Source organism: Myodes glareolus, chromosome 7, assembly GCF_982192425.1.
Source record: "Myodes glareolus chromosome 7, mMyoGla1.1, whole genome shotgun sequence".
Lineage (NCBI taxonomy): Eukaryota > Metazoa > Chordata > Mammalia > Rodentia > Cricetidae > Myodes > Myodes glareolus.
The window spans coordinates 15,607,323-15,632,606 of record NC_142032.1 but is presented as its reverse complement, the minus strand read 5'-3'; the positions used below and the strand labels follow the sequence as shown (position 1 = coordinate 15,632,606).

Below are 25,284 nucleotides of genomic sequence, written 5' to 3'. Positions count from 1 at the left end.
TCCCTGTCCCTGAGCGAGAGGAGAGGAGTCGCAGCCAGCAATTCAGAGCAGTTTTAATGAGGGTGGAGGCTATACAAAGGGCAGGGCCCACCAAGGAGGGGAGCAGGCCATGCCACCCCAGCCTGTGGATGCCCTTCCTCTGTCTCTGTGGAGAGAGAGGCGAGCCCTTGGGGAGGAAGAGGGGGACCAGCTCAGCCCCAACTCCTGGCCTCTGTCTGAGCCAGGCCCCAGGACGAAGGGGTTACTGCTGGTGTCAGGGTGGGGCGGTCTCAGCAGAAAGCAGAAACTTTTATCAGGCCTCCTCCACAAAAAGAAAAGAAAACCCCCAATCAAAAATTAGGGGCACGGGCCCCTCCCACCCTACCCACCCTTCCTGTACGAAAAAGTGCAAACATTATCACAAAAAGGGGGTCTCTGAGAGGCCCTTTGCCTAGGCTCTGAGGCCCGGCTCAGCCCTGCCCTGCCCCGGACACCGCGTCCGGCGCGGTCGGGCCCTGGACCAGGAGGCCCTCGTGGGTGGCCCGAGGCCAGCTGAGCTCGGGCAGGGCCATGCCATCATGCAGGTGCCCAGTAGGCACTGCCCCCATCGCTCCTGTTCCTGTTCAGGGCTTTGGCCTTGTACTGCCTGCCCCAGCCCGGGCTTCTGAGCCAGGACGCTGAGCCCGGGTCTGGCTGGTGGGATTGGGCTGCAGGGAAGGACTGGAGTGAGGGGGAGGGCATCCATCCTCCGTGCTCCCCGCCTGGGTCAGCGCTGCTTCTATGGCGTCCAGCTCCTCACTGGCTGCCTTCATCTTGACTCGCAGCAGCGCTGCATAGGTGCTGTAGCGGGATTTCTGAGGCAGAAGGCCGGAAGTGGTGAGAGCTGGCCTCCTCCTCTGCCCTGCCCCGCCCCGCCCCACCCCATCCCACCCCACCCCCGCCAAGAGATGCTGGGTCTAAAAGACATCTGTGAGAGGTTGGTGGCCCTCCTGGGGCTCTTAGAACCATCTCTAATGACATTACAGAGCTGGAGGCACAGAATACATGTCACTTAACCCTAGTGGGTGTGGAATTTAGACTTGCTCCCCACAAGAGAAAACGAAGACTCAGAGATTAAGCAGTCTGCCAGTCACCTAGCTGGGCTCCAAGCTTGGATGCCATGCCCTTATCCCTACCTGACCTTGTCCTATGTGAGGGCGCCAAGACATCAGGCAGGGAGGCTCACCTCAAACTCCAGGTAGGCCTCCTTCTGCCGCTGCTCATCGGCCTCCTTGCCTCGGGCCTTCTTCCCGAGATGTGCAGCCCGGTGCTCGCGCAGCTCGCTGGCCATGGCCTTCATCTTGGCCTCATGGGTCCTCACCTGCTCCTCCTAACAGTCAGGGATGTCTGGTCAGGGTCACTGGTCTACAGGCCCTTCGTGCAAATTTTAACAAGGGGCTAGATTTCAATCACCGCTACACCCTCCTGTGACCCACATAACTAGTTGTACCACATGGCTAATGTCATATGCAGCCTGGAATACAGCCTAGCACCCTGACCCATCCCACCCCACTGTCAACAGGTGGACACCTGGGAGAGGCGGGTGGCGGCACTGGGCAGCAGAGGACGGCTGAATTTCTTCTGGGAACTAACAGCAGCGGGAAAGGGGGGTGCAGAGAACATGGCAGCCACCACATTGATGCGAGTGATCCAGGACTGCATTTGCTCCAGGCTCCTAGGGAAACAGCGTAGGGACTCCAGGTTCCTGTCCAGGAATGCCAGTCCCAACCTGGGATGCGGTCTTCTTGATTAATTTATTTATTCATTGAGATAGTCTCAAGTATCCCAGGCTAGGTCCCAACTGATGGTGGTCAAGGATGACCTTGAACTTCTGATCTTTTTTGCCTCCACCTCCTAAGTGCTGGGATTATAGACGAGCGTCACCAAGTCTGGCATGTACAGGACTGGGGATGGCACCCAGAGCCTTCTGCTATAATCACTCTACCAACTGAGCTATGTCCCCAGCCTGTGGAGTGTGATTTTACAAGGAGAGAGGAATCCAAGGAGCAGGGTTTGGAATGGGTAAGAGGAGGACACTCACGGGGCCTGGAAGAGGAAGACCCGCCAGTCAGCTGTGCGCAGGTAGAAGACGTGTGGCCTCTTGCTGTAATCGCTGGCTCGGGTGGCCAGGGCATGGTGGATGCTGATGGCATTCTTCAGCTCTGCCTCAGAAAGAGCCTTCCCAGGCTGGTACTCCTCCTATGGGGGTGCCCATCTTGTCCTGCCCCAGTCCTGGCCTGGCCATCTCCAGCCACCTACTCCCCTCTGCCAAGCCAGCCCCGCCACCCCACTCCTGGCCCCGCACCTTCTGCAGGTAGAGGATCATGCCCTTGAGGATCCCGTGGAAGCTCTTCCAGCCCCGCTTGCCACGAGGTGCTAGGGAGGGAAGGCAGGTCAGGGTGGCCTGAGGAAGGCTACCTCCCATCCACCACCACCCCCAGCCCCTGCACAGCCACATACTCTTTCTGCAGTCAGGGTCTGCATGCACCTTGCGGACCAGGGCCCCGTGCTTGTAGACAGCCGCCCCAGGCTCAGGAGTCAGGTCCAGGAAAGGGCTGGAGCTGCTGCCACTGCCCCCGCTGACCCTCTTGATGACCTTGGGGTTAGGGTCGGCCAACTCTGACAGGGATCGTCTCAGCTCCTCCTCATCTCTGCAGGTGTGATTGTTTCAGAGTACTGGTCACTCAGCCATTCACACACCATCACCCCACGCTGCTGCCCTGGAATGCTCCTCTGAGTAAGGTTTCCCCAGGCTGCAGGTCTGTGTCCTCCCTCAGAAGTCCTCCTTGGGGAAGGACCACATCTGGACCTTCCCTCCCCCGTGCTGTGTGTAAACTTCCCATCGTCTGTTTCGGCACACACCCAGTCCTCACACTTTTCTCCTGGACACACACGAGTGACGCAGCTCTGCCCTAACCACACCTAACACCAGGCTGCTTACAGCTGCTGGTTTCATGCTGCCAAAAGGAAGAGATGCCCTGGGTCTGGTGGCTCATGCCTGTAATTCCACCACCGGAGAGGTTGAGGCAGGACTGTCAAAAATCCAAGCCAGCCTGAGAAACAGTGTGAGACCCTGTCTCAGAATCTAAAGGGCAACGGGGCCTCTTAGTGTCCCCTCAACAGCTCTGCTCATACAGCCGGCTGGTCAGAAAAGTCAGACCCTCTTGCTGCTGTGCTCAAAAATTTCGACTAGCCCCACTGCATCCTCCATGGAACCCACATTGGTTTTCCTTCCAGTCTCTTTTCCAGACACCCCAGCCAGGCAGGGGCCTTTCTTCCCTGCTTCTGCGCCGACTTAAGTCTCAAGTCTCCCGGATACCAACTTCCCCTTTATCTCCTACAGTGTGCTGCTGACTCCAAGGCTTGCCCCCAAAAGCCTTCCTTGATCCCCTCCTCCCTCCATGCACACTGATCCAGAGTCCTGTTCTCAGAGGGGTTTCCTCACAACCAGAAGCTCCTATTTAAGCTGAGCCATGAGTGGACTCTGCAGGTAGCAGCAAGTCGGGTGTCCACAGATGTTTAGGCAAGGGCTCTCTCTCAGCCTGGAGCCCCAAAGACTTAATCTGAATCTTCTCCTTCAGACAGAGCACTTCCAAGACAAAGGGGAAACTTTATTCCTAGTTCTGTGGCACCCAAAGGCAACGTTAGTACTCCCAGAGCTACTCTGCTTTCTCCTTCCATGGTTCAGCACACACTCCCACTGTGTCAACCCAGCTTGTCATAACAACAGAGCCAGACACAAAACAGACCCCAAGTCTAGGCAGGCATTTCCAAAGAAGGAAGCGAGGTAGCCTTTCTGCTTCTTAGGGCCTCCCATCCCCAGTTCTCTGGTGTTCCCAGGCTCCCCCTTCCTCGTGCCCCAACTCTTAACCCTAACCCTTGCCAAACAGTCCCAGTACTCACATGGCCCACTGCAATTTCTCATTCTTGATGGAGCTGTACAAGGCCTGGAGAGAAACACATCGAGGGCCATGGATTAGTCCTGTGGGGAAGTACATCACGTACCTCAGAACTCAGAGCTCAGAGCCTTCCCTCCTAACTTGGGAGAGGAAAGGGAACTAAGAGGAGGGACATGGCAACCACAACCTGGTTCCGGAACACAGCTGGAGACCCGGGCCCATCTCCATTGGAGCTGCCTGACTTGGGCAGGTTTCCACAGGGAGAACGTGACAGCCGCACATGGAGGCAACAGGCTAGTCAGCACAGGAAACCCTAGCCACAGCTGGTGCATAGTAACTGCCAGTTGCTATTATTATCTATGATTAAGGGGCTCTCCTGCTCAGAGCCCGGTAAGAGAAGCACAGCCCTAAATGGAATCCGAGACCAGCCAAAGAAATCCTCCTGCCCCCAACCACGTGTTCTGGTCTGGTGCCACAGCATAAACCCATACAGGGCACACGGGGAAACTGAGGCTCCATGATAAGAGTATTCACCCTCTTTGGTTCCCAACTGCAGAACAAGGGAGCCTTCCCCCAGCTCCAACAGCACCATCAAGCCAGACACCGAGGCCTCAGTGCTCTACCCACAGCCATGCCTCAGGCTGTGATGCCAACCAAATGCTAAGTCAGGAATCTCAGTTTCCAGTCACTCTCTACCTCAAACTGTGGGTTCTGAGCCAGTCACTTCCCCTCTGTAGAGTTGGCCTGGGAACATCTGAGGGCCATGCAGTGCCAGAAGAGAGAATGGCCTTCAGAAGTCGTAACAAGACCCCTGTACTTGGGGACGGTTCAGAATACACCAGCGATTCCAACTGTGGGGGCGCTTCTGCCAGCCTGTCTGTGAGTGGGTGTGTCCCCAGCATGTGCGTGTTTTGCTGTGGGGCTGTGATGCTGCCTGAGCGTGAGTTGGGTGCTGTGGTGACGTCGGTACCTTCCTGATGCTGGGACACAGCACCCCCTCATTCTTCCAACACACCACAGGCTCCGACTCTCTCACTGCCCACAGCCATGCCCAGCCACGGGCTATCCAGGCACTCCATGCCTGCGCATCCTGACTGCAGGTAGGTGCACCCCAAAGCCTCCACCTCACATGACAAACCAGGCTAATCAATGCACAGCTCTCAACACACCTGGGCCAAACCCAGTAGGGCTCAGACCTTGAACCCTCTCACGCCTCAACTATCCAGCCAGGAGGCTGGAGTAATCACCACGATCCAACCCACAACCTTGTTTCCAGCCTTCCAGTTCTTCATCCTGCCCTCCTCAGGACTACCTCGGCAAACAACCACACCTTCCTCTGAAGGTCCTGAACCCCGTCACAGAGTCCTATGTAGATCCCATCTAAAAACCCTCCGCACCCAGAATTCTGTGGTTGGTGAAGAAGGTCCACCTTGGCCCACCCCCACACCCCATGCCCACCTCTAGCTGCCCAGGAATTCTATCCCCGTTGGGTTCACCAAACACCTTCGTCCCCACCCATGCCCTCCTCGTTTGTTCGCCCTCAGCACCTCCCACAGGCCGCCCCCTCGCTCGCCGCCCGGCCTGGCGTGGGCCGCGGGCCCCACGCCCTCACCGCCTTTTTCTTCTTGCGGCTCTGCAGGCGGCTGACCACCAGGTCGGTGTAGAGCACGGGCTTGAGACTGCGCGAGCGCTGCGGCCAGCCGTAGCACAGGGTCTCCGCGCCGCGGTGGGTGCGCCCGTAGCGCACCGAGCAGAGCGAGCGCGAGCGCAGCCGCCCGGCGCTGCTGTGGATGCTGTTGACGCCAATCATGCTGGCCCGGCCGCCGCGCCGCGGCCCCCGGCCATGCCCCCGCCCGTCCTCGGCCCCGGGCCGCCCGGACGGCCGCGGACGGCTCCCCGACAGCCGGCGCGAGCGCCCGGCTCGAGCCCGCCGGCTCCCACCGACGCACCGAGTGCTCGGCGGCGGCGCCGTGGGCTCCGCAGCTCCGCAGAAGGAGGGGGCGCCGGCGGGAGGGGAGGGCGCGGGCTGGGGCGAGGACGTCGCGCGACGGAGCAGCACGGCGCGAGCCCGGCGCCGTGGGGAGGGCCGGCGGCGAGCGGGGGCGCATGCGTGGGGGCTCGCCAGGGGGCCGAGCTCGCGCGCGCGATAGGCGGCTGCGGGCGGCGGCCGGAGCACCCTTCAGCTTGTCAGGATTGGGAACTGAGGGGACCGGTCGGCCTGCTCTCCTACCCGCCACCCTCCATCTCCATGGCCCTCCTGCCTCTGAGACTCGCGGGCTGGTCTTCGAACCGTCATGACCTCGTCCAACCCATAAGCAGATATCCCACTATCCAAGCCAAGTCCATATGCCACGAGGTCAGACATACCAACTTGCCAGACGCACCGATCCCCACTCACCCCAAGTTACAGATATACACCTCAAAAGGAACCATCTACAGCTGACAGATACCTACTGTCAAACCAGACCCAGCCAACTGGGAAATGCACACCACGCTGCATCACACACAAATACCCGAACTACACCCAAAGCACAAACACCTCAAGCCACACAGGTCCCTTGATTCAAAGACAGTTGTCAAACACACACAACTCACGTAAACACCCCAACTCACTGACACCTCAACTTGCAGTGGACGCGTCCACTCAGATACCTGCTCAAACTCAGGTGCCCAATATACCCAGCCCAGGACCTGTGTATAGAGAGTGGTCCAGAGACCCCTTTCTTCAAGTTAGTCCAGGCCTCCCGAGGTATAACATTCCATTCTCCATCATGGGGAGGAGGGAGCTGCGAGACAGGGTCAGACGGCCCCTCCCACTGGCACCTATCTCATTCCTGGCACCTGGGTGCAGGATCTGCTTCCAAAGCAGCCGGAAGAGCCCTATCTAGTCCCAGAGTTGTGCCCTGGATGCAAGAACCTGGGAAAACCTTTGCGACTTCATTGACCCCTCCGCCTTAGGCTCCCTCCTGGGCACTGCACCAGGAGGTTCTTTGTAGCTCTTACGTTAAGGTGGAAAGCAGTGTCCCCGTGCACACCCCACCCCCGCGCACCCGCGGAGACATCTCCCTCCCACCCTCTGTGAACACTAGAAAGGAGGAACCGAAGAGAGCAAATGCGGAGTCCAGGACGGCCAGCTCACGTGTTTTCCAGAACCGGCCCCCCTTTCCCCTGCCTCAGGATTGCATGCGCGTGCGCATGTGCGGTGAGAGCCTGCCTGTGGAGGTTGGGCGAGGGGGCGGTCCCCAAGCTGAGTCACTAGAGCCCAGGTTCCTGCCGCCGGAGCCACCCAACAAGTCCCAAGTCCCAGCCCTCCCCTTCTTACAACCCTGCTGCTGGACAAGTACCCTGTCCTTCCCTTCCAGCAATATCTACTGGCTGAATGCCCCCCCTCACAACCTTGAGCAGCTCCCTGGGGAAGTCGCCACCATCATTGAGGCCTTCCAGGTTTCCGATGAAGTCCCCACAGGTCATGCGCTTCCCAATGTTCTAAGGGAGGAAAACAGAGAGATGTGAGGTTGGGAGGTGCCTGGCCTCCCAAAGCTTTCAAGTCTCTTGTTTTCTGGCTCCCACTTGCCAAGCCCTCACTCACGTGGCCGTGGAGATCTGTGTTGAGGAGCATGAGGGCACAGGTCAGCGTGTGAGCGCCGTCTAGGGGGAGAACCGAGTGTCAGCTTTAGCCACCCCCAGGGGTTCTTCCCACAGCATACTTATGCACAGCCGTTGAGCACTGTGGCCAGACCTGGTCCAGCACATGCATATGAAAGCCAACACATCTCCACCTGCCTCTCAAAACACACTTGACCTGGCAACATGACTGCCGGACAGCTCCATATGTACATAGCTGTATTTACACTGATGCATGCGCACATGCCCACAAGCATGAACATTCATTCCCTCTTGCACAAACACTTGCTTCTGTATGTGTGGCTCTGTGACCAGCTGGGACAATCCTGCTGACAGCCTGCTCACCCTCTGAGGACAAGGCTTCAGGGTTGCACTGGAAGTATCGCTGGGAGAAGTGGGCCAGTACACGCTCCCGCTCCTGGGTCTCACCCATTAAGGCCAACTCCTTTAGAAACACCCTAAGATGGGAGGAAGATGATGTCACCCCCGACTCAAGATCTCCTTACCAGGAAGTCCTGGTCATTGAAGAGCAATGTCAAGACAACTTCAAAGACACACAAGCTTGAACTTCAATCACCAAGTCTGGTCAGTAGGACTATCCTCAGAGGGTTAACCACACCCACCTGAGAGCTTGATCCAGAGTCATGCCCGTGAAGACAAAAAACTTGAGATACTCGCCAGCCACCAATTTGCTGAAGTCATTGCTGTGGGCAGGGCAGACAGGTAGGCGTCACAAGGAGAAGGGTGAAAGGGCCAGCTGGGCATTGCCTAGAGGCCTTGGGCATTAACAGCAGAGGATGCATTCCTTGACCCCAGCCTCAGTCCCAGCCCGGGGGCATTACTTCTTGCCCAGATGCCGGGCCACATCGGCCTTCCTGAAGCCATCAAGTCGGTATAGCCTCTTGGCCAGGCGCTGTGCAGCCTCCAGGTCTGCTTTCTGTCCATTGGACAAGGTATCTGTGCTTCCCAGCGCCAGCCGCTCTGTGCTGTCCAGCTCTGAGTCCGAGTCAGACACCAGCTGGCTTAGGGGTGGTTCACTGCCAGGGTAGAGCAGCAGCTGAGGCTTGGGTCAGAGCCTTGGGGATCATCCAGAGCCCCTCTTACTCTAGACCCAGAAGTTGGGGGATGGCTGGAGGGACATGGAAAGGCCGTTTTTTTCTTTCTAGGGGAGATGGGTTAGCCTCCTTCCCACCTGCATACTTTATCTGTCTCAAATCCAACTCATAGAGGTATGTAGGAATCCTGACTGATCCCCAGAGCTCCCAGGGTCCTAAGTTTGCTCCATCTCCACATCTGCCCCCTCAAGGCAGTCCTTCTGTCTGCACACACACAGCCCTGTCCACAGGCACCCAGGTATGAATGGGATGCTGGGGAAGCACAGTGAGGTCATGCAAAAATCTGGGGGCACTAGGGATACCTCCTGCTCTTTTCATCTCCTGCCTCTCTGAGGGTTCTCCTCGGGGCTCCCTTCTACCCATAGAGAAGCAGTTTCTGGGGTTACAGTTTTGGAGGTCAGAGTGCACCCCTTCATCCTCTTCCTCTCCTTCCTTCCCCACCCAGCTGCTCTACTCACAAAGCCACCTGTCACCCCAGAGACAGAGGCCGGAAACTCCTGGTTGCTAGGCAACCCTGTCTCCCTGGCCACCCCCTCCTGTTGCCATGGCTTCCATGACTGAGAGGGTAGCAGCAGAGGGTAACACAAAGGTTAGGCTATGAAAGGACATTCCTAGAGCAGGGTGAGACAGTGTTTTGGAGGAGCCGGTGGAGGGAGGGGATGGGAGGGGCTTTTGGCAGTGGGTCTGGCTGGGTGGGGGTGAGAAGCTCTGTCTGGGAAGGAGAGGGCCCTCCAGGAGAAAAAGAGGATGTTCTCTGGGGATTCTTCCATCCTGAATCATGGCTTCTCCAGTCACTGGATCTGAGCCCAGGGAGGGAGCTGCAGGGGGCCAATGGCAGGAGGCCTCCAAATGGGAAAACAGACATCTGGTAACCACCTGCTCTTGGTCAGGAATATAAACTATTTCCTCCTCATTCTGGGACTCTGTCCCTTAATCAGCAATTCCTGGGGGCCTGGGATGAGGCTGACCAATGAAAGAAAATACTCACCTGCCCAGGGGTGCTGCCCCCAGCCCAAGGCTATCCTCAGAGTGGGAGGGACTAGGAGGCTCCTTCCTTAAGGCCACCTTGGCCCCAGCATCTGACTCTTCCACTTCCCTTCTCTGGGTCCAAGGACCAGCAGCAGCAGAGCTGGTACCAGGATCCGGTTCCAGAGGGGCAAGTGGGGTGGGGGTGGGTGGGTCAGGCCGGGGAGCTGGGGGTTGGGGAGGCATCTCAAAGGTGAAGAAGGGGCTCTTGGTTGGGCCAGGTGAGGCCAGGGCCTCCAAGGAGGCAAGGCTGCTATAGGAGGTGCCCTTGGCCCGATGTGACTCCAAGATGGCTTCAAACACACAACTGAAAGAGTCAGGCCCATCTGCTGAGGGGCTGGTCCCAGGTAGAAAGGGCACTGGTGACTTGAGAGGCCCAGAGAGTGGCATGTGGTCCCCCGGTCTGCAGAGGCAGGAAGAATGTCTGATCAGCTCCCCAGAACCAGGCCTTGGCAGAATTTCATTGAACTCTTGCCGATTGATGCAGGGCAGTCATCCCCTTTCTGCAGACCCAAACCCCCTAAGGGAAAAAAACCACTACGGGAGAGGGACCCATGAAATTCAATGTTTACGGTGTCCCAGCCCTGCCATCCTGGCACCCAGTCCCCGCCTTCCCTCTCACTGCTAATCCCCCTTTCTCTTCCTTTCCCCTGATCCGCTTCCCTCCTGCCATCCCTTTTCTATTTCTGGCAACATCTTAGGAGAAGATGTGGCTCCAAACTGCAGTGGGGCGTGAGACAGAAAGGAAAAGCCCCCACATTTCCACACTTTTTTGCCAGGACCTAAGGATCTAACCTGTGCTCCTGTGCCCCTGGTTTGGCCTGTGGTTTCTGGCCCCTGATAGTCTAGAACCCTGTCTCATCTGTGTGGCTGCCCCGACTCCTGGGTGTGCCCCATGCTCACACATTCCTAACACTATCCCAAGCCTCAGACCTCTGCCTGGATCTCCTTCCCATACTGCCCTTGCTGTCGTGATCCTCACAGCCCTGGTTTCCCCTCCACCCCAGGTTCTTGTTAGAGGAGGTAGAACACAGTGAGCTGCGGTCCCCCTCCCCATTCCACTCACCGGACCCCCTCTGAGGCCTCAAACACCTCATCATCCACATCCTCGTCACCACCAGCCTCATCGTCTTCATTGCCACTGCCCAAGCTGGAAGGAGGGCCAGGGCATGGGCTGGGTCGTGAGGCAGGTGGTCGGGCAGTGCCAGCAGGGCCCTCAGAGCTGGGCTGACTCTCAATGGCGGAGTCAGCCTCCTCCCGCTCGGCCAGCACCTCATCGATGTCAGTTTCGCGGTAGCACCTCAGGGGCACCGTGTCCAGGTCTGTCTCAGAGTACTTGGCTGCTCGCCCCACAGCCACCCCAGAGCCTTGCTTGCAGCCCACCCCATGTGATGGGAGGGCGTGCTCTGGGGGCTTAGCACCTGTATGCACAGACATCCTGGTCAGGAGGTTATTTATGTTGGGGAGCTCCCCAGGGCCTCACACAGGCTAGAGACTCTTTATCTGACTACTATGTATCTGCTACACTCTTCACTTGATCAAATGCCTGTGGAACTCATTTCAAATCAAGTCCTTGTCAAATAACTCTAAAGGAGACCAGACTTTCTTCCACTCCGAGGAATAACCCTTGAGATCTGGCCACCCCCTCCCTCTACCACCCAGCTCCTCCAGAGCCCAGCCCAACCCTCATGTCACAGATGAAAGACTAGAACCTGGAGAGACTTGGCTGACTTGGGAGCCCAAGGAAACCCCAAGGAAGGTTTGCCAGTCCTCAGATGCCCTGGAGGAGGCCCTCCCCTCTTCCCCTGGGCTAAGTCCAAGCCTTACCTGCGCTGGGGGTGTCCAAGGAGCCATAGAAGAATTCCCATTTGGCTCGAGCGATTCTCTGAGCATGAGAGGAGACTTCCCGGGGGGAGGACCAGGTGTCCCCCTGAGCCAAAGAGCAAGGGAAAGGCACAGGACCCCAAAATGAAGCCAGACATACAAGGACACAAGCATATGGAGCAGCAGAAAGGAAACCACATGGGACAAGGATGAAGGTGCAGGGACACAGCGACAGAGGGCAAGAAAGCTGGTTTAGGACATGAACGGATCTGGGTGACTACGAGACAAGCCTCAGTCCAGTAGGGGCTGAGCTTTGTCCCTTAGCTGGAGTGCTAAGGCCCCAGGGAGCCCAAGGCAGATTGCATACCTGGTTTAGGAATCCAGTGTCTGCGGGTCCTCGGAAGCACATGGCCAGGTGCTCAGGGGTCCCCCCCAGCCCATTGGGGAGGGAGGAGTAAAGACCATCTGCCCCAATCTGGGGTGGGATCAATGGTCCACGTGAGGGGTCCCGACTGCCAGGAGCAGAGCCTCCTCCAGCTGGGAGTGGGTCTGATGTGGATGCCTCTAGCCGCAACTTCCGGTTGCAGCCAGGACCAAGGGCTGGGGAGGGCCTGGGAGGAGAAACCCCACCCAGGTCCCAGCTCCGACTTAGGCCTCCAGAAGCAGGTAGGCCATTCAGTGGCCTCACACTGGCCTTCTCCACAAAACGGAAGATGACCACAGAACTCTGTGCCCCTGGTGGGGGCTGCCCAGTGGGTGAAGAGGGTCCCCAGCGTGAGGGAGCCATACGGGGTGATGGGGGGCCTCGAAGAGGGGTACAAGGTGCTGTCACACGTCCCAGATCCCGGCCTCGAGGACCTGGACCCGCCACTCGTCGTATTAGGGATCCTGTGCTGCCATACATGCTGGCTGGGGGACTTTGGGGCACTGGGCCTTCGGGGAGCCAGCGACGAGGGCATCGTGGTGGGGAGATGGCACAGTCGCCTTCTGAACAGAAGCGCATGGCACCCTGGGCCATGCTGGGGCCGGGGGTCAGGCTGGGGGGGCAGGGATGGCGAGGCCAGGCAGGGCGTGAGGGGACTGCATGCTCTTCAGACAGGCCTGCAGGGGAGGAAGGGAGGGGGGCATGGATGAGTGTGTAGCAGCCACACAGGCAGGGCAGCAGAGACAGAGAGGAGGAAGATGGGTTGAGGCGTCTAAGGTCCAGGAACCTAGTCAGGTCTGGAAATATGGGATCACCCATCCTGACCCTGATGGCTCCTTCCATGGAAACCTTAGGGAAAAGAACCATCCACTCAAAGGGCCTTTAGTACCTCTCTTTCTGTCTGGGAGCCCTGAGCATCACTTTAGGAAGAAAGAGCAAGCTAATTCAGAAGTTCACTGAGTTCAGTTCTGGGGCAGTTGGGAGGCTGGTGTCCCACCTTCTGGATCATACGGCCCTGGGCCCCCACAGTCTTACTTATGGGAGGGGGCTCACTTAGGAAAAGAAAAATTAAGCTTCTTGGAAGGAGAGGGAGAAAAAAGGATTCCACAGGGATAAGGAAGTGTTGAGAGACACAGGGAAGATGTGAGAAAAACCGGAAAAGAGGCCCCTAACTTCAGCCCATAGATGCTGAGTGGGGAAGATACAACCTTTTTCTGTATCAGTACATGCACACACACACATACACACATATGCACACACACACATGCACATACACACGTTTGAATTCGTATACACACACGCAGAAGGACAGATATGATATACAGTTAACACACTCATAGGCAACACCCTCCAGTACAACAGACACAAGCAGTACTGCTCATAGACACACCCTCATACACTCACAGTCATAACAAATATGTGTATAATGGAAAAGCACATGCTTGTCTTACACACAGATCACCAGACAGGAACACACAAAGAGGTACCAAATATACAGATAGGCTCTCGTCTTCTGATGCACACAGAGACAGGTGGATCAGAGACCTCCTCGACACAATCGTAAACACAGATGCACATTTACACACACAATCAGAGACACACATCCTCTCCTCCCCACACCAGGAGCCAGGTCTGGATGAGGGGGTTGCACCCACCCCTCTCCCCCAACTCCAGGAGTATGACAGGTCTTGGCCAGTCCAGGAGGGGCCATAAAGGAAAACCGGGCCTCTGGTGGCAAAGCAGGGTAGGGAAAGCTGTCAGAAACAGCAACCCTGCCAGACAGGTTCTTGAAGCTCAACAGGAACCTCGACACCCCCTGTGCAGCCCCTCCTCCAAGGCACCCCAGTACTCACCGCTGCTCGTTCGGAGCTGGAACGGAAGGGAGGCAGAGAGGCTGGGCCCTGCTCAGCTGTGAAAGCAGCACGGCTCCCGCTTGCTCCAGGCCCGCCCGCCTCTCAGTCCCTCCTCCACCCCTCCCCACGCTCTGCTCAAGCAATGCTAATCCCCCTCCCTTCTTTCCCAGGGCCCTGAGTCCCAAAGAATGCCAGCCCCTAGTCACTGCCTAAGACTCACACCAGAGGAAGGGAGAGTACAGAGACCCCCTGGTTCTGTTTCCTAAACCCTCATATGCCCCACCCCACTCATGTTCAGTTCTCCCTCGTTCGTCATCTCCTGAACCACACGTAGGGTCCAGCTGCACACGCCTGTCCTGCTCCAGACTCCACGCGTGTCCCTAGGAGGCTGCCACATGACCTGTTACATGCCACACGCGCTCCCGCCCCCACAGGCACGCGGCCACGCAAACCACACGGTACGGGAGTAGACCGGACCCGCCCCCTAAAACCAGAAGATCAACTATGGAAGGGACATCGTCAAACGAACGCAATCTTAAACACTTCGGGGTTCCCAACCGCAGACCCCGGAGTCCCCGTCCTGACCACCCACCCGGAGTGTGGAGGAAGGATAAGTCAGACTCCAGGAAGAACTTCCTTGCTGCCTAGGTTAATCGTCCCGCCTTTTCAGGAGCGAGACTTTAGAAGGGACGACCCGAAGACTGGGGAGAGAAGCACAGGCAAACCTTGTGCCCTTGGCCAGGGTGGAAGAGGGTCTGGCTATTTTAGGAAAACGCCACACGAGTTACTATGGCAACTATTCTCCTTTGGAAGGCCAGGGCCGGCAGGTTATGACCTCGAAAGGAAGAGAGGGTCGGTTCGGGTGGTCAGAGGGGGCGAGGACGTTCGAGGCGGGGGTGCGCGGGGCTCACCGCGGGGAGGGGTGGCGCGGGTTCCGCGAGGTGCTGAAGGGGACAGCGCCAGATTTGTCGTAATGCGCAAGCGCAGAGGCGCGAACAAAGGGGCGGGGGAGGAGGCGCGCGGCCGGAGGTGGTGCGCGCCCACATCTATCTTTGCAGAGATCCTTCCAGGCTTCCCCTTCCCCAAGCAGGCTGAGGAGGAGAGGAAGCAATCCCCTCACCCAACTTCACCCTCTTCTGCTCTTTCCGGTTCTGGCTGGCTTCTCCCTTCATGCTACACCGAGTAATGAGGTAGTGTGGAAGGGATTCTGGGAAAACCAGGATGTCTGGGTTCTTTATCCTTGCTCCGTTTGATGCTGGTTAAGGAGCTTCCTCCCCAGAGCCTCGGTTTGCCCATCTTTAAAACTGACAGACCTGCGTGCCTTTGCAAAGGTGCCCAAAGCCCTGGTGAGAGAGATAACGGATGGGAAGCAGCTTTCATTTGAAGAAGCGGCCGAAATGTTTGCATCCCAACCATGTAGGATGCAGCGGCGCAAGATTTTTCACGTGCCCCACACCCTCCTTGGATGCTGGAGGAAATTATTACGCCAGGGGGTTGAGATTAGAATCTAGGGGCACAGTGAAAGGGAAGCCTAATGACTGAGCCGCGAGCTTTGGGGCGTCACTCTCCCTACAATTGACCCAAGCCAGTCAAGAAGCAGCACGAGTAGTAGCTTGCGCTGAGCACGCATTCCTCCCGGACTCTGGACCGCTGGGAAGAAAGCGCAGCTGCTCCCTTGTACTCCTTTTCCTTTAGGCAAAAGGCCGGTCCACGCTGTCCTGAACTGGAAAGGGATGACTGCATTGAGTGTGCACTTCACAATTCACAAGGAATGGCAGGTTTGAACAAATCTGCTTGATAAGGCCTTAGCGTCGCCCATTTAATTCATTCTGTGGACAATTACTTATTGAGCACCTACTGTATACCAGTTAGTTAGAACCTGGGCAGTCTCTCCCCCCTTTTCTTTTCTCAAAGTCGCTTAAACGAGACCAGAGGACAGAGGGAGGCACTCGGTAACCTAGGAGTCCTGGCTCCGCCCCTTCTGCCTTTGGCCTTGTCTGCTCCTCCCATCACCACTCAGAGGCGGCTACTGGCCCGCAACGGAGAGCGAAAGCACAGCCTCGGGCTTCAAGCCCTGTGGCTGGGAAGACATCTGATGGTACATCGCTGGTCCGTCCTGCCTCAGTTTTGGGGGCCATCCGGAAAGCTTTCCGATAAGGATTCTCAGTGAGGCCGCACTCGATTAAATCGGTCTGTCTCTCCAGACCAAGGAGGCGGGCTCGCCGCAGCCGCTTCAAGGCCAAAGCTAGAAGAGCTTACTGCGCAAGCGCAGTAGCCTGCGATGGAGCCACCAATGGAGCAGTCCGGAGGGGAGCAAGAACCGGGAGCTATCAGGTACCGAGCACTGAAGGGGCCGGGGGAGGGAAAAGAGACCCGCGGGAGGGCAGCGGAGTCCTGGCCGGACCCGGACTCGCTCTTGCCAGCCGGGACTCTGGGGTATAACAGACAGACTCGCACGTCACAGCGGCCCGAAGACGTCAACGCCCTTTCCTCGCAGGCTTCTGGATCTGCCCTGGGAAGACGTGCTGCTCCCGCACGTCCTGACCTGGGTCCCGCTGCGCCAGCTGCTCCGGCTGCAGCGCGTCAGCCGCGCCTTCCGGGCGCTCGTGCAGCTGCACCTGGCGGGGCTGCGTCGCTTCGACGCCGCTCAGGTGAGCCGGGGACGGCAGCCCCGCCCCCGCGTGAGCCCCACCTCCGCGTGGCCCCGCCCCCGTCACGCCTCCAGCCCGGCCCCTCCAGGGGTCGAGCGGGGCGCCGCGAGCCTGAGGTCTCTCCTGGGAGGGCGGGTGGCAGGTCTTCAAGGTAGGCGGCTGCCAGGCAGCGTCCCGCCCCAGGGACAGACTGAGTCTCGGTGCCTCCCGCCCGCAGGTGGGGCCCCAGATTCCAAGGGCCGCGTTAGCTCGGCTACTGCGGGATGCCGAGGGGCTGCAGGAGCTGGCGCTGGCTCCGTGTCACGAATGGCTGTCGGACGAGGACCTGGTGCCAGTACTGGCACGGAATCCGCAGCTCCGGAGCGTGGCCCTGGCCGGCTGCGGCCAGCTGAGCCGCCGAGCGCTGGGGGCACTGGCTGAGGGCTGCCCGCGTCTGCAGCGCCTTTCGCTCGCTCACTGTGACTGGGTGGACGGGCTGGCACTACGTGGCCTCGCCGACCGCTGCCCGGCTCTTGAGGAACTAGACCTCACCGCCTGTCGCCAGCTCAAGGACGAGGCCATCGTGTACCTGGCGCAGAGACGCGGCGCGGGCCTCCGCAGTCTCTCGTTGGCTGTCAACGCCAATGTGGGGGACACCGCGGTCCAAGAGTTGGCCCGAAACTGCCCGCAACTCGAGCACCTCGACCTCACAGGCTGCCTTCGCGTCGGAAGCGACGGTGTCAGGTGCCTGGGCATGGGGCCAGTAGGGTGGGAGGTGGGCAGTCACTCTAGGGGTAGGCGGGCGGGTTGTACTTGTCAAAGACCCATCAGAAAAACCTCTGGAATTCCTTTTAGGCTAGAAAGCCTATAATTAAAAAAAAAAAAAATGGGGGGGGGGACTTCTGAACCAAGATTGACACGCTGAGATGTGACATAAAGTTGATTTCTGCAACAAGGGAGGGTAATCTTGAAACGCGGGATAGAACCAAGGATAGGTACTGAGAGCCAGAAGCCCCCAGTGAGCGGGGGGGGAGGGGGGCTGGAGTCTCTAATTCCATTCCGGCCCCCTCCCATGGGTACTGCAGAGAAGAGCAAAGAGCAGACCCTGAGCTGGAGGGAAACCTAGAATTTGCAGGAGCCAGCTGCATGTTTAGTGGGCTGCCCAGCCGACACGAGAGGGCCCCCTGCACCTAGCATCGCCCTGCTTCTCCCTCAGGACCCTGGCGGAGTACTGCCCGGCGCTGCGCTCGCTGCGGGTGCGGCACTGCCACCACGTGGCCGAGCCCAGCCTGAGCCGCTTGCGGAAACGTGGTGTGGACATCGACGTGGAACCCCCGCTGCACCAGGCCCTGGTGCTACTCCAGGACATGGCAGGATTCGCGCCCTTTGTCAACCTGCAGGTCTAACGGACTTTCCTTGGGGTGGGAGCACAGCTGGACTGTGTAGCCGGGGCCTGACACTGAGCTGTAGGGAACTGAACTGTGGGGGCCTGGGGTTGAGAGGCCTGTGACATACCCTGTCCCACCCTGGAGTTTCAAATAAAGAGCTTTTTACCCCTTCTTGTCTGGTGCACAGGGGACAGCAGCTAGGACCAGAAGGTCAGACAGACATGTAACTCTTCCTGCCCCCTGTGGCAGGAATGACTGGAATGAAGTTACACTTTCCTTGGACCACCTTTACTGTGCTCATGAAGGCAGCTCCAAGAATAGATTAACACTAGAGCAAGGAAATAGAGAAGGGGCAGTGGGGTGGATAGGAGGCTGCATCCCTCTGGGATCTGGAAGGCTCAGCAGAGTCCAGACAGGGCCTCAGTGGAAGCGGTACTTTCGGGCTGGCTTGAGGTTGATGTATGTGGCCTTCATCTCCTCAGCCTCAGGGTTCCGCACGTCTTTGAACCGCTCCCCTTTGGTGCTCACTACTTGGTTGTCAATGTATCGGATCAGCTTCTTGGGGGCCTGTCGGGATCAGGCAGTGAGTGGATGAAATCAGGGGTCGGTACCCTCATCCCACACCCCCAATTCTTACCTCCTTGGGAGCCATGGGTCTGTGAATCTTCTGATCCTCTGCACTGTCCACCATCATGTACCTGCCAAACACTGGCTACGTGAAGCTCCCGCCACCCGGGAAGACCCTCGGGTCCAGCCCAGCCAAGCCCAGACTCACTTCTGAAGGATGAAGGACTTCAGGTCATCCTTTTGGGGGCCTCTGAGGCGCCTGGGCAAGTCCTGCAGATATGGGAGACCTATTCTAGGTGCGGTGGCAACAACAGGGGAAGCAGATGAGGATTGGGAGGGGTGGGTCTTAACAAGAAGACATGATGGAGCTGAGGTGGGGGGCGCTGAGAGAGGGTACCTGACTCGGGCCGTCCCAGCCTGGAGGCCCCTCTTCCTTGCCCTCTACCAGCATCTGCACTGCTTCTTCCAAGTCCCCCCGAGCTTTGGCCAACACCCACTGGGCCTGCTCCACAGAACAGGTAGGGAATACCTCCAAGAGGACATCTACTCCCGGAAGAAGTTCTTCCTCGGAACCAGCTGCCTGTGGGCACAGATGGTAACTGTAGGCCACACTCCTTCCTTTCGTACCCCACCGTCCTTCATGGGTACCCTCTCTTCTACTAGTACCTCATGTTGGGTGTCCCCAGTAGCAGCAGGAGATCTGGTCTCTTCTCTGAGCTTTTCATGTTGCCTCAGGGTCTCTGGAAAAATGGGCACCTGACCTTGGACACAGGAGCTCTGTGGGCGCAGGTTTTCTTCAAGAGGCAGAGAGGGCATCGGATTTGCCAGGGCTTGGGGTGGGGATGGAGTCCTCCAAATGCCAGAGCCCCACACTCACCTTTGTTCCTAGCGTCACTCAGCTGCGATGACAGCTGTTGCATCATGTCCCCTATCATGCCCCTAAAAGGCAAAGAAGGTGGTGAGGGGATTGCTCTATCCCAACCCCAGCCAGCCTCCACCTCTTTCTCGCCCCGCCAGGCCCTACCTGGGGATGTGGGCAAAGCCAGGCACATAAGCCTCCATCATCTCCGTGAAGGCATCCATATCAAAGTTCTCCTCTGAGGGGCCTGAGGGGCCCAGGTCCTCCAGGACCCCCAGCACATAGGAGAAGATGACCTCATCCAAGCCACTGTGGGAAAGAACAATTCACTGTGTAGGACCCTGGATATTTTCAGCATCCCCACCTAGTCTGACTTCTGTCCTCAGTTTCATGGGTGCCCATGAGTCAGCTCGGTCCTTGGGGCCAGAGTATCTCCTCCCAATTCTTCAGCTTTGGTTTTCAACCCGTCCGGCACAGGTGATAGACAGTATGAGAGAGACCATCTAAGCAAATAAAGATCAGCTCCATGGCTCAGCAGTTAAGAGCACCCGCTGCTCTTGAGAGGACCCAGGTTCAGTTCACCCAAGCCACATGAATTAGCTCCCAGCTGCCTATCCTTCCAGCTCCCTGGTATCTGACACCCAGTTCTTCTGGCCTCATGAGCACCTGCACACACACACAGACATAAATAATCTTGAAAACAAGGGGGGGGGCGCGTTGGAGAGATGGCTCCATGTTTAAGAATTCCTCTATTTTTTTTTCTTTAGTTTTTCAGGACAAGATTTCCTCTGCGTAGCTCTGGCTGTTCTAGAACTCACTCTGTAGACTGGTGTGGCCTTGAACTCACAGAGATTCGCCTGCCTTTGCCTCCCCAGTGCAGGATTAAAGGTTTATGCCACTACCACCCAGAGAGTGTTCACTATCCTTGTAGAGGACCTGGTTCAGTTCCACCTCAGATTGGGCTGAATACAACTCCCCTCTGAACTTGGCCTGCTCCTTCAGAAACAGTCCTTACCTGAGGTCGGCCTCCGAGAGGTGTGTCTGCACAAAGGCAAGGAGGGCGGAACTGACGATGCTCTCCAACTCCATGCTGTCTCTTCTAAGGGAACACAAGACAGAACTGCCAGGTCTCTGGGCTGCTTCCACCCACAGGATGGGAGGCAGCAATCCCTCCTCTGCCTTCTGAGGCTGAACCAGCTGTTGGTGCTGCCCTCCTAGCTGCTGCAAGCAGAGTCAGTCCCTTAGCCACCCACTTCTACCTCTTCCAGCCCCAGACAGGGTACAAGGCTCTCTCTAAAGGCTTCCAAAGGGAGTTGTGCCCCTCCCCCGTCTCCTGTGGCAAGAAGGGTCACATGCTTCCTGGCTAAGGAATCTCATCACTGAGGGGGCTATTTGGCCCCCAACTCCAATCACAAGGCCCCATTGTCCAGCCCCCAAAGTAAGGAGGTCTCAGGACCAAGCACAGCCCTTCCCCCATCCATGACCGGCCACCCACCCTTTGTACAAAGGGACTTTTTTTTCTGGTTCAGGAGCCCATATGGAGGGGAAATCCTACATCGATTCACTCCTCTTGCCCAATCCCTGCCTTTCCAGCAGCCTGAACCATAGACCTTTGTCATCCCCCAGCCTGTGGAATACCACACAGTCTGGCCCTTGCCCACTGCTAAATCACCACTCCCTCCTCTCTCTCCACCCCAGTGCCCTTGCTATTCCTCCAACCTGCTGGCTCCCTTATTCTTTGGCGGTTCCTAGAACCTAGGAAAATGTCTGTATTCAGCAAGAGCTAGGTATACACTTTCTGGCTTAATTCATTTACACGCTTTTAAAAAGATTTATATTTTTATTTTCTGTGCATGCCTGTTTACATGACCCAAAGGTACATGCCTGGTACTCATGGAGGGCATCAGAAGAGGGCGCCAGATCTACTAGAATTGGAGTTCAAAAGATTATAAACCACCACATGGGTGCTGGGAACTGAACCTGTTGTCCATTCCGAAAGCAACAAGTGCTCTTAACTCCAAGACAGATCTCCAGCCTCCATCTCCATACTTTTGACTCCCCCAAACTCTATTTGGGAGTCAAGAATGCACAGATGGTAAGAATGGCTCAAGACTCAGAGAACCAAATGTTAGTCAATCCTCTCATTTGGAAAGCTCTAGAGGAATCTCAGAATCCAACTGCCCACACTCATACCCTCCACACACCTCTCACTCACACTCACACCTCCAGCAAATACACACCCCTCACTCACACTCATCTCCTCCTCACACCACTCACTCACACCCATGCCCCCCTCACTCAGCTACTATGTCTGAAGTGTGGGACTACCCTTGATTTTGCCTTCTCTCACTCTTCCCTGGACCCAGGCAATCAAACCAACTCCTACTGAATATACCATATTTTCCCTAATTTCTTGTGCTAAAGTTACCAGTTCCTTTTTAGGTTTTGGTCTATGAGATTGAATCACGTAACTCCCGAGTTTGGTCTTGAGCACTGTGTGTACAGTTTCGAGCAGTATCTGCACCACCACCTACAATCCTGAGCTCACAGCCTCTGGCGTCCTCCCTCCTCAGGCACTTCTTTCCTGGTCCCTGCCTCTGTGCCCCCTCTGCGGCCCTCTGACTCGAGGCCCTGCTGCCTTCTCTCTGCAGGGTCTCACCTGGGCCCATCCTTACACACCAACTGGATGTCACCAGTTCTCAGATGCTCAGTCCTTTAGTTCAGCCCCTGAGCTACCAACTGGTGGCTCAACCTCACTGACACCACCATATGGAAGGTTTGGGATTTAAGGCAGGTACTATTGCACCTGGCTATACCTGTTTTTATGTTTTGTTTTTGTTTTCAATGTGGGTGCTAGGAATCCGAACTCAGACCCTCAGGCTCAACAGTACACACTTCCCCCACTGAAGCATCTCCCTAGGCCCACACCTTCCTTATCCCCTTGGCTTCACTTGGTACCATTTCTTATCTGTAGGGGCTTCCTGACACCTCTCTCCCCCTGCTACCATCTCCCCCAGCAACCCCTTCTCCCTATCACAGCTGTATGAGCTACTTAAAATGCAATTGTGGGGGCTGGAGAGATGGCTCAGTGGTTAAGCACATAGGCTGTTTTTCCAGAGGTCCTGAGTTCAATTCCCAGCACCCACATGCTGGCTCACAACCATCTGTAATGAGACCTGGCGCCCTCTTCTAGCCTGCAGGTTTACATGCAGGCAGAATAGCGTGTATCTATAAAAAATAAATCTTTTAAAAAATGCAATCGTGGGGGCTGGAGAGATGATTCTTTGGTTCAAAGTACTTTCTGCTTTATCAGAGTACCAGAGTTTGTCAGCATCCACACTTGGAGGCACCCAATAGGATCGGACATCCCTTTCGGTACCACACACACACACACACACACAAATAAGTCTTTTACAAAATGCTGATGTGGTGGCACACACCTTTAATCCCAGCACTCAGCAAGCAGAGGCAGGTGGATCTCTGTGATTGAGACCAGCGTAGTTTACATAGTGAGTTTCAGGCCAGTCAGTGCTATATAGTGAGATCCTATCTCAAAAATAAACAAACATAAAATTTAATAATTACTTCCTATTACCTTCCCAAAAAGTCCAGCACTTGTATGTGTGGGACCCTCAGCTGGGTCCCCAGCAACACTACAGTGTTAACTTAGGGGTAACTCTGGGGATGATGGATATCAAGACTTCCTCACGGGTTGGACCAGTTACCTGGTCCTTTCAGTGCTAACACAGAGCGACTGTGAGCGCACAAAACAGAATTTTAAAAGGAGGACTGAGTAGCTGCTGTCTCTCAAGGGAGATGACCACCCTCTGCCCTTAGCCACAGGCCCCGGACAGAACACCTTAGTCGGGGCATTTAGCTCCCATCATGCAACTGTCCTATAAAGGTAGCCCCTTCCAGGGACCTACCCCATCCTCACACCCTGACTGTTGGTAGTGGCCTGGAACCCTCTGGAGGGAGGGGTGAAGACACTTGCTGCTGTATGAAAGCCCTGTTTCTAAGGAAGCTTTTGGGGGGGGCTGAATGTGAGGCCTCTGGGTTTCTAACCAAGGTGTAGGGGCTACAGAGTTGTTCCTGGGAAATTCCTCACTGTCTTCAAAGGAAAAGTCTTCCTCCTCCGAGGTTCTGGGACTTGCTGTACGGCTAAGAGACCATCATATCTCCTCCAGTTTTGGACTGATCAAACATGGTTCAGATTTCAAAGTGTGTCATGTCTCTCTTCCCACCCTTTCCTCTCCTCCCAGCTTTCCCTGATGTGTCCTTCCTGTTTGAGAACACCTCCTAGTATTTTCTCCCCATAGTTCCTGAGCTGGGGAAGATCTGAACGACTAACTTGGCTTCCTAAGTCAACCTGAGCAGCACCCCAGGATTTCTGTAAGATTTTTGAAGTTCCAGAGAGAGCCCGCAGAACTTAGTACTTTCTGATCAGAGCTTGCTAGTTAGTGGTTCCTATGAAATGTGACAATCACTGTTTGTGAGTCCTGCTACAACTCATCTGATGGGGGCTAGAGAGGCGGAGCAACAGTCAGAGCACTGGCTGTGCTCGCAGAAGACCTAAGTTTGATTCCCAGCACACACATAGCTCACAACTATCCACAACTCCAGTCCCAGGGATACAACACCCTCTTTTGACCGTCAGGGGTACCAGGCGTGCACGTGGTACACAGGCATACATGCAAGCAAAATGGTGACATATGTGAAATGAAATAAATCAAAAAACATTAAACAAAAACACTTGCACTGATGGTTAGAAAGTGTCCACTGACTGCGTATAGAGCAATGCATTAACTTCCTTAATCCCGTAACAGCCTTGAAATGTGGACACTATTATGCCCAGTACTTGGGAGGAAATGAAGACACTGAAAATGTGAGAAACTTTCCCAAGGTCATGGGGTGGGTTAATCGCAGTTTCACACACGGAAAGCCTGGCTTCAGCAGCCTTGCTATTACATTACCTCTCGTGATGCCAATGGAGTGGCCCGGACCTGTACTCTGGGCCTCTCCTGCCTCGCCAGCAATCTTACCCACAGCAAATCTTTGTTTACTCCCTTCTCCCTGCTCCAAACATCTTTCCCTCTGCCTCTACAAACACTGCTCTCTGCAGGACTCACTTTCTCCGTACAGCCAAATAACTCAGCTGCCCATCCTCCTTGCCCTGGGATAGTTTGAGACTCCCAAAGGACCAGATATAGGTCTGCATCTGTTAGACACTCTATTAGAGGGTGCGGGGCTAGAGAGATCCTCTGGGCAACTTAGCTTAGGATAAGGAGTGTCCGCTACTCCCCTGGAGTGGACAGGAACTAAATGGGGGTTGAGCACAGGCCATGTGAACGCAGAATTCCTGGGAAGCAACGTGGGAAGGAGTACTAGAGGTTTAAGAGAGCAGTAAGGGGTCTAGCCCAAAGGTCTTCATTATTTCTCCCTGCCCTATTATAAAGGCATGAGGCAGCGCAACGAAAGCCCCAGCAAAAACTATTTCACCCTGACCCCCACGCCAGGTCTGAGAGGTACCAATGACATTGTGGGGAGCAAAGGATCCCGCCATCTAATGTCAGGCAGGTGCACAAACCCTGGGAGGTGAACACAGGAAGTGGGATCTCACTGATGGCCGACCCTTGAAGCAAGAGCTTTTTATAACCGTTAGCAAGGCACTCAGAAGCGTCCAGAACAGGGGGCCTGAGAACCCAGGGATGCAATAGCCGCCTTGGGAGGGGTGAGTCACATGACGAGATAGGCCTGAACGAGCTGGATGGTCCTCGATACAGGCCACGGGAGACAATTAGAGAAAGGGGTCCGACCGACCCCCCTCCCGGGGGGCACCATAGGGAACGCGAGGAGGGGTACCCTGTGTCAATGCTCTCCGCGACTCTCCTAGCCCTAGGCCCGGGGCTGGAGGGGAAATCACCTGTTCCGTCAGGCGCCGCCGGCGACTAGTCCCGCGCGGTGCAGTTCTTATCCCCTAGTCCCACCAACGAGATCAAAGGCGGGGCCCAGAGACGCCGTGGTGGCCATTTTTGAGAAGGGCGATTTGCCCATATC

General features: G+C 56.4%; 3 protein-coding genes across 13 annotated transcripts; 1 reads left to right on the top strand and 2 right to left on the bottom strand.

The window, feature by feature from the left end:
- Window positions 1-35: 35 nt before the first annotated feature.
- Window positions 36-14,661, bottom strand: Psd (pleckstrin and Sec7 domain containing). Of its 3 annotated transcripts, XM_087907836.1 has the most exons (18): window positions 14,376-14,651; window positions 13,784-13,839; window positions 11,874-12,607; window positions 11,510-11,612; window positions 10,749-11,103; window positions 9,645-10,085; window positions 8,384-8,578; window positions 8,165-8,245; window positions 7,887-7,999; window positions 7,507-7,565; window positions 7,314-7,403; window positions 3,922-3,965; window positions 2,479-2,669; window positions 2,324-2,394; window positions 2,060-2,217; window positions 1,549-1,693; window positions 1,205-1,348; window positions 36-833 (listed from the first exon to the last, which is right to left on the bottom strand). In XM_087907836.1, exons 3-18 carry the CDS (start codon window positions 12,522-12,524, stop codon window positions 603-605), a joined length of 3,072 nt encoding a protein of 1,023 aa, XP_087763962.1. In that variant the 5' UTR covers window positions 12,525-12,607; window positions 13,784-13,839; window positions 14,376-14,651; the 3' UTR covers window positions 36-602. The 3 variants fall into 3 exon arrangements, with proteins under 3 accessions (XP_087763962.1, XP_087763963.1, XP_085550157.2); XM_087907837.1 differs by lacking the exon at window positions 14,376-14,651 and having other exon boundaries at window positions 13,784-13,885; XM_085694031.2 differs by lacking the exon at window positions 36-833 and having other exon boundaries at window positions 1,256-1,392; window positions 14,376-14,661.
- Window positions 14,662-14,766: 105 nt separating this feature from the next.
- Window positions 14,767-17,972, top strand: Fbxl15 (F-box and leucine rich repeat protein 15). 3 transcript variants are annotated; one of them, XM_048439059.3, is made up of 5 exons: window positions 14,771-15,892; window positions 15,988-16,117; window positions 16,281-16,434; window positions 16,652-17,157; window positions 17,630-17,972. In XM_048439059.3, the coding sequence occupies exons 2-5, from the start codon at window positions 16,065-16,067 to the stop codon at window positions 17,817-17,819; spliced, it is 903 nt and encodes a 300-aa protein (XP_048295016.2). In that variant the 5' UTR covers window positions 14,771-15,892; window positions 15,988-16,064; the 3' UTR covers window positions 17,820-17,972. The 3 variants fall into 3 exon arrangements, with proteins under 3 accessions (XP_048295018.2, XP_048295016.2, XP_085550158.1); XM_085694032.2 differs by having other exon boundaries at window positions 14,772-14,973; window positions 15,479-16,117; XM_048439061.3 differs by having other exon boundaries at window positions 14,767-16,117; window positions 16,281-16,514; window positions 16,624-17,157.
- A 95-nt stretch (window positions 17,973-18,067) lies between these two features.
- Window positions 18,068-25,284, bottom strand: Cuedc2 (CUE domain containing 2). 7 transcript variants are annotated; one of them, XM_085694035.2, is made up of 10 exons: window positions 25,151-25,199; window positions 22,668-22,773; window positions 20,243-20,326; window positions 19,393-19,536; window positions 19,246-19,307; window positions 19,035-19,162; window positions 18,766-18,948; window positions 18,577-18,638; window positions 18,439-18,499; window positions 18,068-18,368 (listed from the first exon to the last, which is right to left on the bottom strand). In XM_085694035.2, exons 3-10 carry the CDS (start codon window positions 20,314-20,316, stop codon window positions 18,222-18,224), a joined length of 861 nt encoding a protein of 286 aa, XP_085550161.1. In that variant the 5' UTR covers window positions 20,317-20,326; window positions 22,668-22,773; window positions 25,151-25,199; the 3' UTR covers window positions 18,068-18,221. The 7 variants fall into 7 exon arrangements, with proteins under 7 accessions (XP_085550161.1, XP_048295021.1, XP_048295019.1 ...); XM_048439064.3 differs by lacking the exon at window positions 22,668-22,773 and having other exon boundaries at window positions 20,243-20,448; window positions 25,151-25,284; XM_048439062.3 differs by lacking the exon at window positions 22,668-22,773 and having other exon boundaries at window positions 25,151-25,269.